The 16,663-nt window shown below is 58.3% G+C and overlaps 4 protein-coding genes and 1 non-coding gene across 5 annotated transcripts; 1 reads left to right on the top strand and 4 right to left on the bottom strand.

Annotated features, from left to right (window-relative positions):
* Positions 1-1,916: 1,916 nt before the first annotated feature.
* Positions 1,917-3,140, bottom strand: A1Q1_08115 (uncharacterized protein; the record flags this gene model as incomplete). The annotated part of the gene is made up of 5 exons (XM_014326262.1): positions 1,917-2,042; positions 2,081-2,250; positions 2,560-2,688; positions 2,869-2,953; positions 2,991-3,140. 5 exons carry the CDS (start codon positions 3,138-3,140, stop codon positions 1,917-1,919), a joined length of 660 nt encoding a protein of 219 aa, XP_014181737.1.
* Positions 3,141-3,809: 669 nt separating this feature from the next.
* A1Q1_08114 (thioesterase superfamily protein) lies at positions 3,810-4,436 on the top strand (the record flags this gene model as incomplete). Its single annotated transcript, XM_014326261.1, has 2 exons — positions 3,810-3,931; positions 4,094-4,436. The coding sequence occupies 2 exons, from the start codon at positions 3,810-3,812 to the stop codon at positions 4,434-4,436; spliced, it is 465 nt and encodes a 154-aa protein (XP_014181736.1).
* Positions 4,437-4,597: 161 nt separating this feature from the next.
* Positions 4,598-5,990, bottom strand: A1Q1_08113 (actin binding protein; the record flags this gene model as incomplete). Its single annotated transcript, XM_014326260.1, has 5 exons — positions 4,598-5,044; positions 5,083-5,369; positions 5,418-5,804; positions 5,857-5,890; positions 5,937-5,990. The coding sequence occupies 5 exons, from the start codon at positions 5,988-5,990 to the stop codon at positions 4,598-4,600; spliced, it is 1,209 nt and encodes a 402-aa protein (XP_014181735.1).
* Positions 5,991-9,695: 3,705 nt separating this feature from the next.
* On the bottom strand, positions 9,696-10,513 carry A1Q1_08112 (uncharacterized protein; the record flags this gene model as incomplete). The annotated part of the gene is made up of 2 exons (XM_014326259.1): positions 9,696-10,123; positions 10,162-10,513. 2 exons carry the CDS (start codon positions 10,511-10,513, stop codon positions 9,696-9,698), a joined length of 780 nt encoding a protein of 259 aa, XP_014181734.1.
* A 6,051-nt stretch (positions 10,514-16,564) lies between these two features.
* On the bottom strand, positions 16,565-16,663 carry A1Q1_t212. The gene has a single exon. It is a non-coding gene; the product is annotated as a tRNA-Glu (tRNA).

Below are 16,663 nucleotides of genomic sequence, written 5' to 3'. Positions count from 1 at the left end.
AGGTGTATCGCCTGATCCCTCTTGTCTCGCCATTCCTCTCCATCGCCCACCCGAGGTCCAGAGACTTCGCACAGGTCGCCAAGCCCACGTTCCCGTTGTCTCATTGGCCTGAGGTCGTGTCGATGACTCACTCGCGTGCACGAGGACAGACATCATTCCAAAGTCTCGATGAACCCACTGCGAGTGTTCCACCGACAGACCGGGGTACGCAAACTCAATTGAGAGGCCCCGGAATCCTCATGTCCGGACACCCTTCCGCCGTATCCCCTGCCGAGTAACCTGCCGACCTCTCCCCGACGCTTCTCTGCAGAGCTGCACTTCTGCGGGCAGTCATTCTGCCCGTGCCGAACAGAGGTTTCGCCGGCGCTAAACTTTCAGCTTGACGTAACGGGCGGCGAAAGATACGAGGCTACAGGCTATCAACATACCCTGGGCAAAGATAGGGCCGGACCAGCGCTGGGCCCTAAGCTACCGGTCCAGGTTTATCCTGTATCGATCAGAGCTTGATCGCTTCCAACTGTCACCCCCAGCAAAGAATGGTAGCTCGCAATTGGCTGCGGAGCAACCATGCTTTCATGCTTTCGATCAATCGGCGCATCGTTGCATCGTCGTCGCTCGCGTCGCTCGACAATGCAAAAGCGACGTGCGTCAGCGTCTGGACTCGACGTCATTGACTGGTCCAGCAGCGCCTGCCCCTCGACACCCTCGATGGCCCCACCACTGGCGCTGCTGGCCCCGGTGCGAGTGCCACTGGCGGCGCGTGGGCCCGCACCCCTCCGCATCCCTTACACCCCACTGGAGTCCACTGGGGACATTGGAGAAGTCCATCCTTTCCCCCTTTTGGCCGCCTCGTCGGACCGACTCCCCGCAGGGTGATGTATAAGGGAAAACGATGTGCAGAGCCAGGATAAGCAGAGATAAAGTGTCCGCCGGGTCGTGCAGAACAGATGGACAGGCAAGGGATGCCAGCATGCTGACAGGATTCTTACAGGATGCTGACAGGGGCAGAAGGAGGCCTCATCTCTAACTGCATGTCCTGGCCTCCATGGCCTAGAGGTATGTGCGGTACGAGCGGCGGTGGCGACGACAGACACCGCAGCCTGGACGTTGGCGTCAGCCTGTGCGGTGAGACAACTCAAGACGCGCCAGAAGCCCCCGCGCAGCCCTTACCGTTTCCCTGGGCCTGCATTTCTTTGCTCTGCACGCTGTGTGATGCACATGGGGCAGCTGCGGTCGTAAACAGAGTTCAATAAGCTGTTTCCTAAACCTGCTTCCCTGCGAGGCCTGTGCACAATGCTAACGACGCTTTTTCGTCGTTGCATCGTTGAAAAGCCTCGAAATGGGTAATATGTCGCTCAGACGGACATCGCCAGCCCTGACTCTCCTTACGAAATGCACCTGATGTCCCCCTCTTTGTGCACTTGGTGTTTTTGTTGTCCTCTTCGGCCCCTCGACCCCTCAGCGTGCCTTGCGGATTGCATCCCTGGATGCGGACCAGAGTGCTGTTGAATAGCGGGTGAGTCGTTCTTTTTTCAGTCAAATCGTCTTTTAGCTGCTCACGCCTCGGAAACCGGGGTTCGTGACTGTCGAAAAGGTGAGGGGACGGAGCAGAGAGGCGGCGCCGCCGCAACCCCGCAGCATGTCACGGACGCACGACTACGCTGCCTCGATCGATCCACATGCACGTTTGCACACTGGCAAGCGAACAACGGCAACGAATCATGAATGGCATACAAGAGTTACAAGCGCAGCTTGGCAAGCGAGGCTAGCGCTGTATATAGATACAGACAAGCCTTGTCCGACAGAAACCCGAAAAATTTATCAAACATCTTGCGACGCCTCAGCTCGCTGAGACCTGGACGACCAGGAAGCGCAGTCGATTGCGGCTGGAGAGGGGCTATCGCAGGAGGACGTGGCTAACCGCCGCCACCGCTAGACGCGGCAGCCGCTCGCTTCCTGTCGTCCTCCTTCGCCTTGTCCCAGGCCAGGCAAAGCGCAGTTATGAGTGCGAGGTCAACGCCTGGCGCAACCGCCATACGATACTGTCTCTGTCAGTTGACCATCAAAACTGCGAACTCACGGTCAGCTTGTTCTGCATCCCCTCCTTGCCCCAGCGCACACGGTCGAGCACCGCCACGAGCTGGCCCGAGTCCTTCAGCGTCACCTTGGCCTGCGACCCGCCAGCGCTGCCAACGAGGTGCAACGTAGGCGAGTCTCCGACGGTGAGATTTTGGCGGAGATTCAGCTTGACTTTCCCTGTGTTGTCAGCACGGCCCCGCAAGGTCAGTCCGCAATCAAGGCAGTGCAGGTGAACATCTGTGCACACTCAAACTCCCATGCCGCCGCACGAACGCGCACATCCCCCACATGGCGACATGCGCTCGAGCAGTTGCAAGACGTGATCTTATATGCACGTCTCGCCAGCGCCCAGCGCGCGTCTTCCGTGATCGGGCGGCACAGAGCTGGAGCAAAGGTACTCCGGGCTTTCGTGGAGAAGGCTCATCCGTACCTGGCGCGCAGATGTTGCGTCGGCTGTCGGACCGAAGATAAGGTACTCACATGCCCATTCGCGGTTGATTTGGAAGAACTCCGTCCCGCGCTCGGCGTCTTCGCAGATGATGCGGAGGTTGACGGCCGCAAGCTTGACGCGCATCTTGAACAGGGGCTCGCCGTTCGGGAGCGTCACGGCTGCTCGTCAGCTATCGGGACGAGTCATGTAAGCTGGGTAAGGGTTTGCAGTTCTGCGAGGTCAAACTGACGACAGCTGACCAGGCAGGCTGCGAGGAAGGCCTCATGTGGGTCCGATTCGAGCCTGAGACGCAGGGAGATGGCACACATGGAGGAAGCCGGCATGGGGAAGGCACTCACTCTTAAACTTGCGCGCATACATCGCCGGTCCAGTGACAGTGACGATGGGCTCGTCGTTGTCCGAGTCGAACACCGTGAAGTCTTCCTGCATGTCAGCTCCCATCTCAACCATCTTAGCTTACAGTCTTCATCGTCATCAGCTTCTGCCTGTACTCAAGCGAGACCTGGCGATCGCGCGTCATGTTGGGGAACACGGAGATCGGGGGCTCAACGGGGTCCAAGAGCGGGATGGGCTCTGGCTCCTCTTCCTTCTTCTTGCCGAAAAGACCCATGATGTCGTGTTGTGTTATTGTACGTCTAAAGGCCAGCGGCGGTCCGGGACGTAGTAGTTGAGGACTAGAGGTGGGTTCGAGATGGTCGATGTGTCGGGGCAAAGCACAGTACTTATATGTGGTTATCACTGTGAGTGAGGTTGATGTTGTTGGAATGTGAGGAACGATGAGATCTCAACACATGTTAGCATGATATATTGTCCTTCCCGTGTGTTGACGGTGGTGTGGAATGCCTGATGCAGATCACCATGCGGTGCACGATCGCGGATCCGCGGCTCGGACTTCGACGTCATCCCGGCTCGGACTGCCTGTTGGCTGGTGCACCGTCGCGCTAGCGGAACAGTGGGTGCCTTACCGAGCTTGCCGAGCACTCCGAGCCTACGGCCGTCGGCATGCTCGGTACGCCGAAGTCGGGGCTGTGCACATCGCTTGCAAGATCTTGGCATGAGCGATTAATGCACGATGCGTATCTCTTACTCGCTGCACTCCGACGTGCGGACAATGTTTAGGCAGAAAAGTTGGGCGGAGCAGGAATGCAATCCACACGGGTGGACCGCCTCCACTGCGCACATCGCCGCGTAGCCTGGGACCGGAAGGCACCGAGAAGTAGCCGGGTCCGACCATCCACCTCAGTCTCGTCACCGACTTTGACTTTCAGCATCATCAACGATGTCCGTCAACGTGCTCAAGGCCCGCCTCAGGTCACAATACCGCTACTTCCTGCCGTTCAGGCTGCGCTGGGCTGATAACGACCAGTATGGCCATGTGAACAACTCTGTGTACAACTACCTGTGAGTGTCTTCATTGGGCGCTTCCCTGGAAGCCAACCTGCAACTGAACCCAATGTTCGCATCTTTCTATGCGCTCGTTGTGAGGTTGCAGCTCTGACGAAGGCGGCATTCATGTTGCGGGATAGCAGCTTCTTGAAATGTGTGTCTGCAAGCTGACAACAGCATTGACTCCGTTGTAAACACATACCTCATCGAGCACTGCGGTCTGAAGCCGACCGACCCGAATCCATCGGAGCCGATCGGCCTCGTTGTTGCCAGCAACTGCAACTACTTCTCATCGCTCGAGTTCCCGGGAGTCGTTGACCTCGGTCTCCGCGTTAGCAAGCTCGGCAAGAGCTCCGTCACCTACGAGGTCGGCTTCTTCAAGGAGGGCGTCGACTCGGTCTCGGCCGTTGGAGGATTCACGCACGTCTTTGTCCACCCCACGGAGCGCCGACCGACAGCCATGGTCGACCAGATGCGCAAGGGCCTCGAGAAGCTCTACGTCGAGGAGGCGAAGCTCTAATGCAACGCACTTCGGAATAGTTGCCGAGCGGCGATGGCCGCCACCGCATCATATGTTCACAGCAGAGCCCACGTTTTGCAACTACGACCCGCTTCCACACAACGGGCAGCACACCTTGCTAGATATCATTTCATAAAACATATGCAGTTACTTCTATAGACCTACTCGCCACGTCCGAGCTTGTCAAGAGCGCGAACGCCCTGCTCGTCCCACTCCTCCTTGGTGACCCAGAACGCATCCTTGTCCTTCATAATGTCGGCGAGCACAGCTCCACCGAGGAAGACCATGTGTTTCCTGCGGGGCGGGTCCTCAATACGGATCTTGAAGTTCTTGAGACGCTCGGCGTCTCCTCCAAGGACGCGCGTGAGGTACAGCTGCTTCATCTCCTTCTCGAGACGCGACGGGAAACCGGGGTACATCGACGAACCACCCGAGAGGACAATGTGCTTGTACAGCTCGGCACGCGTGTCGACGGCAGCGGCCTGGATCGTCTGGAACAGCAGCTCGGCGACACCGGGCTGCTCGACGTCGATCAGGTGCGGCTGGAACATGCACTCGGGGGCCTCGTAGCGTTCTGACCCGACCTTGATGACTCGGCCATCCGGCAGCTGGATCGTTAGCTACATCGGACTTGATGACAGCTTACCGTGTAGTTCTCAACGAGGACCGTCGTCTCATCGGCGAGCTTCTTGTCGAGATCGAGGTCGTATGAGACGAACGAGAGCTTCTCCTTGATGTCACGGACAGTCTCGAAATCGGCAGTACGTTCAAAGGCATATCCGCGCATAAGAAGGAGCTTGATGAGGTAGCGGGTGACGTCGCGACCAGCAACATCCAGACGGCGAGTGAGGTGGGGAAGAGCGAATCCGTCGTACACGGGGACGATGTGGGTGACTCCATCTCCAGAGTCGACGACGACACCAGTCTGCAGACCTGAACGTCAGCTCAAAGCGTGCTTTCGGCAGAGCGCTTCATATTCACCCTGGGCATAGAGAGTCAGGACGGCCTGAATGGCAACGTAGACGCCTCCGAAGCCGTACTTCTCGAACATGACCTCGGCCATCTTCTCGCGGTTCGCCTTCGGGTTCATGGGTGGCTCGGTCAGGAGGATCTTGCGGCCGTGCGTGTCAACCTGAAGCTTGTTGTTGAACGTGTAGTCCCAGAGGTTCTCCATGTCCTCCCAGTTCTTGATGATACCGTGCTCCATGGGATGGGACATCTGCAGAAAGCTTCGGTTCTCAGCCGCCTCGTCTCCGACCATCAGGTCGCTGAGCTTCGACGAGCCCAGGCGCTCCTCGGCACGCAGAATCGGTCGTCCAACAACGGAAGGGAAGACTGTATGCGTTAGCTTGAGATCAAGATAAGTAGCTGCGAAGCCATCGCCGTCATGTCGGCAGCGTCCTGCACTCGCGCGACGCACCATATTCCGGGAAGTTGCTGCCCGCCCAACCGCACTTGACGAACTGTTTGTCAGTTCGTCACCACACTCAGTTAACTTACTCCAGTACCGTTGTCAACGACGAGCGGGAGGTTCTCGTCCCTGTGAGGGTCCATGCTGTGCAGTTTAGAGGTGGGAGATGTCGGTGGAGAGTGTGTGATGGGTGTTCAGGGAAGGAAGTAGAGAGCGGAAAGGTGGGCGCGGCTCGTTCACGCGATTCGGGTCGCTGAGCTGCTTCGGTCTGCTGTTTTCGGCGTGCTCGCTGTCGACGAGCTCGATGGATGCGACGTGTAGTTGTCTCGCGCTCGTTCAAGTCCGAACCGCAAGTGGTGTCGTCACCTCACTGAGCTGGCCCTGGGAGGTGTGATACTGAGTACACGTCAGGAATGTCATCCACGTGGCAAATCTTAATCTCATTTCATTACCGAGGTGCACGATTAGTAATCCAATTAGATGACGCTTGAATCTTGCCACCAAGCTATCTTGAGCGATCATCGACCTCTGGTTGTTGTGACGAGCTCGATCACTTGTCTTTTTGACTTCGCATCCTCTTCGTCATGGTGTGCAAGAAGTGCGAGAAGGTAAGCTTCAAGTCCTCGTTCTCTCAGCTGACTCTCAGAAAACGTCCCAGGTTGCGACGTCGGACCCGTTCAAGCCGTCGGCTGCGTCCGGACGCAAGATCGGAGAGAACAAGCTTCTCTCCGCGCGCGCGCGAGCTGCGCCGTACGCGAAGCCTGGCGGCTCACGGAACGTGAACCCGTACAGCAACAAGTGCATCGATTGCAAGGTGAGTAGTGCTGCTTGCCGTGTGGTGCTGCCCTCGTGCAAAGGGCGGTATCGAACAGGCCGTGCATTGCCAGCTCGCGGTTGCAATCTGCAGAGCTAACGCCCAGGGCCAAGTCGCGCAGAACAACGCGACAAGATGCCAGAAGTGCGCGTACAAGAAGGGACTGTGTGCGATCTGCGGAAACATCGTACTTAACACGAAGGGCTACAAGCAGTCCTCGAAGTGAGCGTAGCGCGGAGCTGAAGCGCCGACGGAGAGACCGACATAGAGTTTCAAAATCATGTTGTATGTACCCATTCTTGTGCACCGAGACACAGGTGCTGAAACCCACTGACATGCTGTGGACTGACTAGTTGCGAAGGAGAGGATGGAGATCGGGGTCGGCCGACGGACGACTTGTGAGCGGTCTCCGCCGCTTGCTAACGCAGCACCGCTCACCACAGCTCAACAAGGCACACTCGAGCCTGTGACCCCGCGATGTCCTGGGTGCCAGTGCAGTGAAGGACGGTTGCGGTGCTGGGGCCTAGCAGGCTCACCGCGGTCAATGCCATCCGGCCGATATGCTCCCAGCAAGGCAATAGCGCAGCACAGCAGTTCGTTCGATCGCCTATATTGCGAGGTGTTGCAGAGGTGCGCTGATGTACACGCTCGGAGTGTTTGTCCGGGAAGCGTTGACCTCAACCTACATCCTGCATGCCGACACACCATCGACGTCCGTTCGTGTGTCAAATACGTGTTTTGCGTAGCCACCGACGAGGTGCTACGAGCCCGAGCGAGAGTCAGAGGATGAGGTAGAGTGTGAGAAGGTCATTCGCGAACTGGACATTCTGCAGCAGGTAATGGAGTTGGCGTTGTCCATGGAGCCCCTTCCGCTCCCGAGAATGGCATGCCCATGTGCCTACTGACCACACCGGCGTGCGGGCAAGCACTCACCTTCCCCTTGACTGACTGGAGGTGCTCCACAGTACCTCTCTTCCGTTCACCGCAGCCCTTTCATCATCGCGCGCGATAAACGAAGCCCGACCCCGCTCATTCACACTCCCACGTTTCTGCCCGCCTTCTCACGACCCACGATGGCCCCCGTTGCCCCCCCGGGGCATGCTCACGGCCCCCGCCTGCCCAAGACAATCCTAGACGCCTGCCCGCTCTATCCTTTTCTACCCTCTGTGTACTGCCACATGCGTGAGCAATCGGGCAAGCCCTCGGACCGGCGTTCGGATTCGGGGTAGCTGAATCGGACCTCGGGCCTCGATCTCGGACCTCGACCCTCGGACCTAACGGACCCAAGCCGTCATGGGCACATGTCTGTGGAGCGTGCCTTGAGCGGCGTGTTTGCTGCACGTTAAGCCTTCCATTGACCTTCGTCCGAGTTCGCGACGGTAGCTCATGGCACCACCATGGGATGACAACGGAGAGGTCTGTGATGCTCGCCAGTGTCCACCAGTATTCCCTCTTCTCATGATCTCGATCTCCGCTTGTCGTTGGTTCTAATTACGGAGCGACTGAAAACTCCGGCCGGACTGGAATGCAGATGTCAGACGTCATGATCCGCGATCGCGGCGGCGCGGCGGGACGGGATTTGGATTTTTCGGGGGGGTGATCAAACAGCTCCACAACGTCGATGTCGATCGGCGGACTGTGCTCCGCCAGCCGCCAGCTCCAGTGATTCCAGATTTCCATCCCGCGTACCCCGACGTTTCGGACTGACTCACTCGCCGCGATCGCCGCGCTCCACTGATCCACACCATGATCTGCATCTGGTCCAACCATTAGGACTACTGCGTCATCAACGATCGTCCCCTTCCTGTCTCGATCGTACCAGCGTCGGACGTCCGACAAACATTGCAGACAAGGACCAGAGCCCCAACGGAGTTCACGGAGTTCACGGAGTTTACGGAGAGCTGAGGAGAGCGGATAGACTCTCTGAGGAACTCGTCGCCGTGAATGTATCCAGTTCGGTCCAGTCGGTCCAGTCAACCACGGCCCATGCAACGCTATGCAGCGCTATGCAGCACACCAGGGCATGCTTGGCCCACGCTGAAGCTCGCTCGGCACCGCAGAATGCGCCGAGCCCGACTATCCTTCTTCTCCTTGGTGGCAATCGTGTTTCCTACTCCGACAGCCGCGGCTAACCATCCTCCCTCCCTCTTCTCCCGCACGCTTGCTCACGCCGTCCTCCCGCCTTCCCTCAACCCCGCAGCCCATTCCCGCGTGCTTTCAATCTGAGCACCGCGTGCTTCTAATAGATCGCAGTCGGACCGATGGGGCCAGACTTCCTGTTCTCGTCAGACACGGTCAGCTGGACCATATTAACGCGTTAGCCGAACGGCGCGAAGGGTGGTCCGGAGATTCGGAATCGGCGCTCTTGCTCTACACACCGGTACACCGATGCACCGAAGTGGATCGTTACGATGCCCTCCGTTCGTGTTTGCCCAGCGGGATAATGTATGCATTGAGTGCCAGCGGTTTGGTTTCCGCTGTCGTCGATATGTCAGCTGGACACTCTGGTCAGGTATTAGATGTGGGGCTGTCTCGGCGGTCCAACGCCTCACGAGACAAGCCTCATTCGCCGAGAATCCTGCACTAGCACGCGTTATTCGGACCCCAGAAGACTACGAACGCCTCGTTCCGTGGACCGCGTGCTGTCCTGCTCGTGCTAGGCTCGGCGCCACCGGAGTGCGGAGCGCGGACCACGGGCCGCGGGCCGCTGCACCGACGGTGGCGACGCTAAAGTGTTACACAGGTAGCTTTATACATACAGAGAACATGTGTGTCTATGTTTTGCCCAAGGGCGATGCTGAAGAGACGATGCGATACGGAGACAATAATGATGATGATGAATGAGTTCTATGTGACAAGTGTTGAGGGTGGAAGTTATGAGGGAGGGTCCATGGTCCGTGGTGGTATACCGGCGCAGCACATCGCGGCGCCGTCACATGTGTAACTGATGTTACAAGATGGGAGGGAGTTAATCACCGAGTGTGCACTCGAGGTGACGGTGAGCTAACTCATGCTAAGGCTGCCAGAAGCCTCCCTAAGGCGAACGACTGCGCGCATGGGTCAAGCCCCTGGAGGAGCCTCGCTCGTGGCCCGACTGCGACTTGGCCGGGTCGCGCTCGCGGCGCGGCTGCACCATCGAGTTGACTTCGACGATGCGCCAGTCCTCGTCAAAGCGGTAGAAGACCATCTCGTCGACCTGGCACACGCGCGGGGAGCGGCCACCAGTGCCGGTCGAAGGGGGCGTGGGCGGGTTCGAGGCCGAGCAGTTGTCGCACAGGCTCTCGCCAGCTGTGGACGACAGCGAGCCAGTCTGCTGGTGCCCGTAGCTGTTCGCTAACGTCGAGCTGATCGGGGCGTTGACGGGGTACTCGACCGAGAGGCGCGCGGCGATGGTGCGGCCCTGGATGTCGGCGACAATGTCCTCGGGCGTGTAGGTAGCGCTTGCGGGACCAACGCGCAGTACTCGGTGTGCGACAGCGTGTAGCCGTTGTGGCGCGCACGCTTGGCGACATAGCGCCCGACGAGGTCAAAGGTGCGAGTGTTCAAGGCGCGCAGGTAGGCACGGTAGTGATTCGTCAGGTCGGCCTGCGTCTTGATGTTGGCGGTGATGGGAGAGTTGAGCATGATGTTGGGTGGGGAAGGGTAGGTGGAGCAGATGGACGGCGTGCCCGAGCTGACTGATGACCGTCGGCGGTCGTTGCCCGTCAACGGTGGCGAGACGGTGCCCTTCCTCCTGACGGTCCGTCGTCCTGGGCGAGGAGACGGGGGAAGGGTGAAGATGTTGTGTTGCCCTAAGGCCTGGGAGGGAAGCGCTGCGGCGTGTGAGCGACGGCTCGGTCGGGTGGACAACATGGTCGGGGCAGTTCTAGGTCCGTGTGGACGGTAGAGTGCGGTTTGACACGTACAAGAGGACAACAGTTTGGCAGATATCGTGTGCTGAACGACACACACCGTAGCTCTTGTTGGTGACGAGGGGAAGCGGGGTGTTGGTCACTTGAAGTTGAGCTGAGTAATGTTCAAGTGCGACGAGGGGTTGGGAGTGAGAGTGTCAAGAAGTGTTTGGTCGCCCGATGGGTGCGTTGAGAGCGAGTGGTGGTAGGGCGAGAGGCGATGGGAGAGTGGAAGATGGCGAGGGGCAGATTGACAAGATAAGTAGGCTGGGCAAGTCGTGGCTTATGATGAGGAAGAAGTGTAGAGTGTGTGTGTGTGTACCGAGAAGACGCGATGTAGGAGGGACTGATATCTGAGTCGGGGAGTTGATGGAGTTCGAGCATCGGCGAGACAGGGAAGGAGGGAACCTGGCTAAATGGCCCTGCTGCTTCGGCGGCGACCGGATCCTGAGAGGCTGCTCTGGATCTTGTTAGTGCGCCCTCTTGGATTCTCTGCCAACGCACTGGCGCACCTGCTAATCAGCCCCGGCGGGAGGCGGACGTGAGGGATTGAGTGAGACCCAGGGGAGCGACAGGGACCACGGCTGAGGGACGGCAACGGGCAAAGCGTTGCACAGGAGTAGTACGCACACACTCACCCAACAGCGATAAACGATCGCGGTCGACGGCGGCGGCGGCGGCAAATGCGAGGGGCGGAGCAACAAAGGAGTGAGTGAGTGTACAGCGTGCAGGGTGATGAAAGATGGATCGCCCGGCCGGAAAAGCCATCTTAGTGCCGCTTCCATTGTTCTTCCTTTCTCGCCCCCCTGTGCCAGGGGTAACGATCACCATGCTCATCACATCTCCGGGACCCCTTTGGGACCCGAACGTTTGCGGGCCTGATGGCAGGCTGGACTAGGCTCAGCGGCAACAGCCGTGCACGCGGACAATGGAAAGGTGGCTTCGGACGCGCGGGGTGCGCGGGGAAGCGGGAATAAGGCTGGCCTATCACTGGCGCCACGCCTATCGGAGCCAAAGCTTGCTTCCATCAGTGACGTCCTTGCCTTGCCCTTCCCTCGCTCGCTCGGACCTGAATCCCTGACTTCCTTAAAACAGCGCGCCCGTTCGATCCCCTCGGCAATATATGTCGTCATAGATGCACTGGTACCAGTCCAACCCGCCAACCGGCACCCAGCCTGACGCCAACACCTGTGCAGAGTTACCCATGTATGCTACGCCATGCCAATCTTCGATCGGTCTAAGCAGTGACAACACTTCGCACTTTCGCACTCGATCGCCTCCGTAGAACAGTTTGTCTTGGTAATACCGGTGCGCGGGGGCCGCCGGGCAACGGACGGCGGGCAGGACAGGAGTATCAGCGAGCGAAGCAGATCTTGCAGCAAGCAGAGCCTTGACGTATTGACGTCATAGAGTCGCCCCGAGCGCCCCAGCCCTTGCCTGCCCTAGTGTGCATGGTTCGCTCCGTGACCGGTTCTATTGTGCCTTAGTCACCTCGAGTCACCTGTCTAGCCTTCCCCCCTGGCTCTTCGGTTCATCACGTTCCAGCCAAAGGATCGCTGTTGGATCAGCATGCCCAGCCTCAGTGGCGCCCGGCGCCCATCATTCAACCACGTCGGCGGCTCACAATCCTCCCTCGACATTCTGGCGCTGACGGCGTTCGGGCCTTTCGGCCAGGCGCTGCAGATCTAGGTAGCTGTTTCGGTCCGGCGATACTGTCCAGAGCCAGAGCCATGCAGAGCCTCGAACATTGAGAGAACGCCCCGATGATGCTGCCAAGCACTGGCCGCGTGGATGAGGCGAGATAGACGGTGAAACCGTTAGCGAAGCGAGTGGACGGATCTACCGCATCGTCCTCGTCATCGATCAAAACATCAAACATCACTTGCAGTCTTCTCTTCTCGCGCTTCTCGAGCCCCACGTCGACTAACATGCAGCCAAGTCCCCGGTCCTTGAACGGAGGACCCCAGCCCTCCCCATCGAGACGGAGTAGACCAATCTGCTTTGACCGCTGAATTTGCCGACAATCATGGAAATCATGGCAGATTTGCCAGTTACCGCCAACTGCCCTCGCTCTATGGCCGAGGCGGAGGAGGTCCACCTAACATCTGGATCCCATAATGGCCAGGCTCAGCTGACACGTTCAGCTCATTGCTGATTGAACGCTGCGGCGTACCTGTATACCGGCGAGTGCGACCCTGTTGTTTGCCCTCACTGTGAATTGTGTGGAGCCGGAGAAAACTGTAACCCTTGCGAGCCTTTTGCGAGGGACGTGAGGAACAACAAAGTGTGAAGAAAGCACATTGCTCCTACGAGCACGCCAGCTGCCTCGCGCGGAAGCGAAGAAGGCTAATATCGTTTCAGAGCAACGGGCGTAAAGACGGCAAGCAATCAAACAGAGTGCCGAGACACGAGACGTCATGGCACTCACAATGTCCTGCATGGGTGCAGGGCAACGCAGGGCAAAGCTTCGGTCAAGCTCGAGCACAAGAACCATCACGTCCCCACATCCCACGCTGCAGCGCTGCCACGCTGCCACGACTCACGCCCGAAGCACACTTCCGAATCCGAAGCGACGCCCCGTCCGAACACCGAAAACTGTCCTTGTTTTCCTCTCTTGGCAGGTCCTCTCCCCGGACCGGGCAGTACCTCCTAGTTCCAGGCTTTCAAGATCTTGTCTATCGAGCAAGGCAGTGCACAAATCCAGGCCCGCAGCAGCAGGTCACCATATTGGCGTCGCTATCGTTTGATGATCTCATGATGCTATCTCTGACAGGCAGCGTGAGGGTGTGAAGGGTCCTTCGCGTTGCGTGGACGAATCATCAAGCTGCCCGCTGCGGCCATTGCCCGCCGCATTCTGAACCCACTACCCGACCACCACGCGCATTTCATTGAACTTTACGGCACCACACGCTCTCACGCAAAACATTCTTGGCACTAGGCGTTCTGGCTTCCTTTCCTCTGGCTGACAATGAAGTCACACCTCCTTCCAGTGAAGTGGTACGCGCTGCACAGTCCGTCTGACACGCATGGTCCATGGCTCAGTAAGCAGCAAGCCCTGATGAAAGTGAGAAAAATGAAAGAAGACGCGAGTAACTTTGCTGCTCGAAACGATACTCGAAACGACACCCTGCAAATCGGAGACGTCCTTTCGATCTCTCGGTGGAGCGTCGAAAGCTCCGGATGGTGTTTACCTTCCACTCATGGCATCTACACGCACGACTGACTACCACTTGCGGACTCGACTCTCAACGTCACACCGGCCATCTCTGACTTGATTCTTCACGAACTACTTCCGATACGCGCTACTGGCGATTGTAGACAAGATCGTTTTTTCCCTGTCCATTTCCCTGCATAACCTCGGTCGCAACAACGAGCATGACACTCTCAAGAACACTCTGCGCTGCGCCAAGCATACAAGTGAACGACCGAGTCTGAGTACACCGGTACATCCAAACGAACACTCCGATCCGCGCGCGGATGGAACGGCGCCCGCTGAGCCTCCAAGCTCGGTGAACACTTCCATGAACGAAGCTCCAGCGAGGTTATCAGCGAGACAATGACCCTCAGCGAGGCATGAGCGAGGTTATCAGCGGACATGGCCCCACCACTCCACCCCAACACCGAGCCTCTCACCGAGGGAGATCAGATACGTACCTCGGTCGACACTCCGTGCGTGTTGCTGCGCGGGCAGCGCGGACAGCGCGGGCAATCCGAATCGGGCGCGGATATGCGGGGATCTATCATTTTGCGCTTCTACCGCTCTCGCAGAGATCTGCACGGTTTTCCGCGCTCATCTCGAGCAACCTCGCTGAGCTAGTAGCTTCTGGAGCAAGCTGCCTGACATGCCAACTCCAGACCACCGTCTGAGCCTGACAGTGGGCCATGTGCGGAGCCCAGACCAGGGCGGCACCGCGGTCACGACATGAAGCCTGGCTGCACAGCTGCATCAAAAGACAACAAGCATGGCAAAAACTTGGGCCGATATCTCGGACAGTCGGCCTCAGCACTTACTGCTCAGTCGGTCACCGGCGACACGGCGCGCCGCGTATCAGGTATGGAGTATTAGGCAAACCGACACCGAGGCCCTGAGCTCGAGACCCTCAGGAGGGCAGGCTTCGGAATCGGTCTTCAACTCCAGTCTGTCGGAGTCACCCTGACAAAACTTTAGCACTCGCGCACGCCGCCGACGTCAACGTCAACGTCGAGGGCGGGAGACTCACCGCAAGTTCCATTCCGAGACTCGGGAAGTCACTCGCGTCGCACACACCGTACGTAGCAGACACCGGAGATTCTTCAGGACTCAGACCGGCAGTCACCGGATGAGCTTCAGGAGATCTTGGTCAGGAAACCCACCACCGAGCTGTCAAACCTCCGAGGGACCGAGGAGGCGTCGAGGATCGACATACAGTCAACTTGAGTTTGTCCGGATGATCGGTCGGTGCGGATCTGGCGGATCTGCAGGCACACGGCACACCGACCCACCGAGGTCACTCTTGCCGCAGAGTAGATCTCCATCGCACAGTGGGGTCTTCGAGAACTGCCTTACCGAACTTCATCCAACTTCGAGGTACGTTCGGTCAGGTGTGCAGCTTGGCCGGAACTCTAGAGGGCAGAACAAGCTTGGTGCGGGCTTCTAGACGTGGACGCTGTTCTGTTCGCCGCATAGAGGGGATAAGCTCATGTTCGCTTGTTCAGTGTGGCGATCCGACATCTGGCACACGGGACACGGAGGGGATCAACTGGCGAGGTAAGCTTGACCATGTCCAACGTTCTGGGCTTTTGCGACGGTATGACGCCAGGGGTGGTGGCAGACTGACAACAGCAGACCAGACTGACAACAACGGGCCAGACTGACAACAGTGAGCATGGACAACCACCGTGACCGGAAGTTGCGTCCAGTTCGCTTATCTACTCGACTGACATGGACGGACACTTAGCGCCAGGCTGACACGAGGTCTCGACCTGCCTTGCCCCAGTGCTCGTTGAGTTGTTCCGAGGGCGGCTCGCTCTCCGCCCCTCATACTGACACAATCGCCGACACATCAACGGTGCAACTGTCCGTTTTTCGCAATTCATAGGAATGGGGCTGGGTGCGGAACAGGCGACAACGAATGTTAGTGCCTGTGCAGGACGCGACTGCTTTCTCCCCTCGCTGGCTGTCTTCCGTCATCTCCCGAGCAAGATCGGACAGCGAAGCCCCGTGGATCCATCGCCGTCAATGCGTTCTTCATGCATGGCAGATCCGACAGGAGCACGTCCCACGCGGCGATCTCTCCGGAATGCAGAGACCTGTTCATTTCAAAAACTTGAAGGGAAGACGGTGTCCGCTGGTCGGTCGTCGCCTACAGAACCATTTCCCCCCTCCCCCCCAACTGCTTCGTGCTGAAGAACCTCTACATGCTCATGACAGGAACGGGTTTGACTCGGTGTAGCCCCACTAGCTTCCCACTGTCCGGATAAGCGCTAACGGTTGCTCGGTACCGTGCTGCAGAACGCCACCCGGACGCGCTCATTGCCGACCACCCATCCGGACATCACCGAAGCAAGGAAGCGTTTCGCCCTTTAACCACTGTCTTCTGTGTGAAGGTGAGTAGTCATGGGGGGAGCGATAGCGCAAGCTCCGAATGCATCCGAGCTCTACTGCAGACGAGTGACGGGGAAGACCTGACCCTGTAGTCTGGGCGAACTGACGTTAACACATAGAGTTCTGTTCGAGAGGTAACTGCTCACGCTTAGATGTTCCACAGAGCTGCGGGTCGAGGGAGGGAGCATGAGTGTGTCAGATCGCAGATCGTTGCGAGTCAGCGGGACCATCGGCGATATGTGATGGCGCACCCTCGACGGATGAGCAGGTCAGAGAGCTCCCTGCTGAACTGAAGCGGCCGCCATGTCACACGTCAGTCACCATACGCCAGCCTCCGGAGCTCCGCGTTGTCTCCCAGGTCGTCGATTCATATTGCTTGGGATGCTTGAGGACTCCAAAACACGCAAAAGGAGGACGTCTCCCTCTCTGTTCTCCGCCAGGGAGTCGAACCCTGCTCTATCGCGATCACTTGGAGGTGAGGAACTCTCGTTTGAGAGGCGATTATACTAACCGATATACTAGCGAAGA

Source organism: Trichosporon asahii, assembly GCF_000293215.1.
Source record: "Trichosporon asahii var. asahii CBS 2479 unplaced genomic scaffold scaffold00018, whole genome shotgun sequence".
NCBI classification, from domain to species: domain Eukaryota; kingdom Fungi; phylum Basidiomycota; class Tremellomycetes; order Trichosporonales; family Trichosporonaceae; genus Trichosporon; species Trichosporon asahii.
Note: the sequence above shows the minus strand (reverse complement) of the source record. Positions and strands in the feature narration are given on the sequence as shown.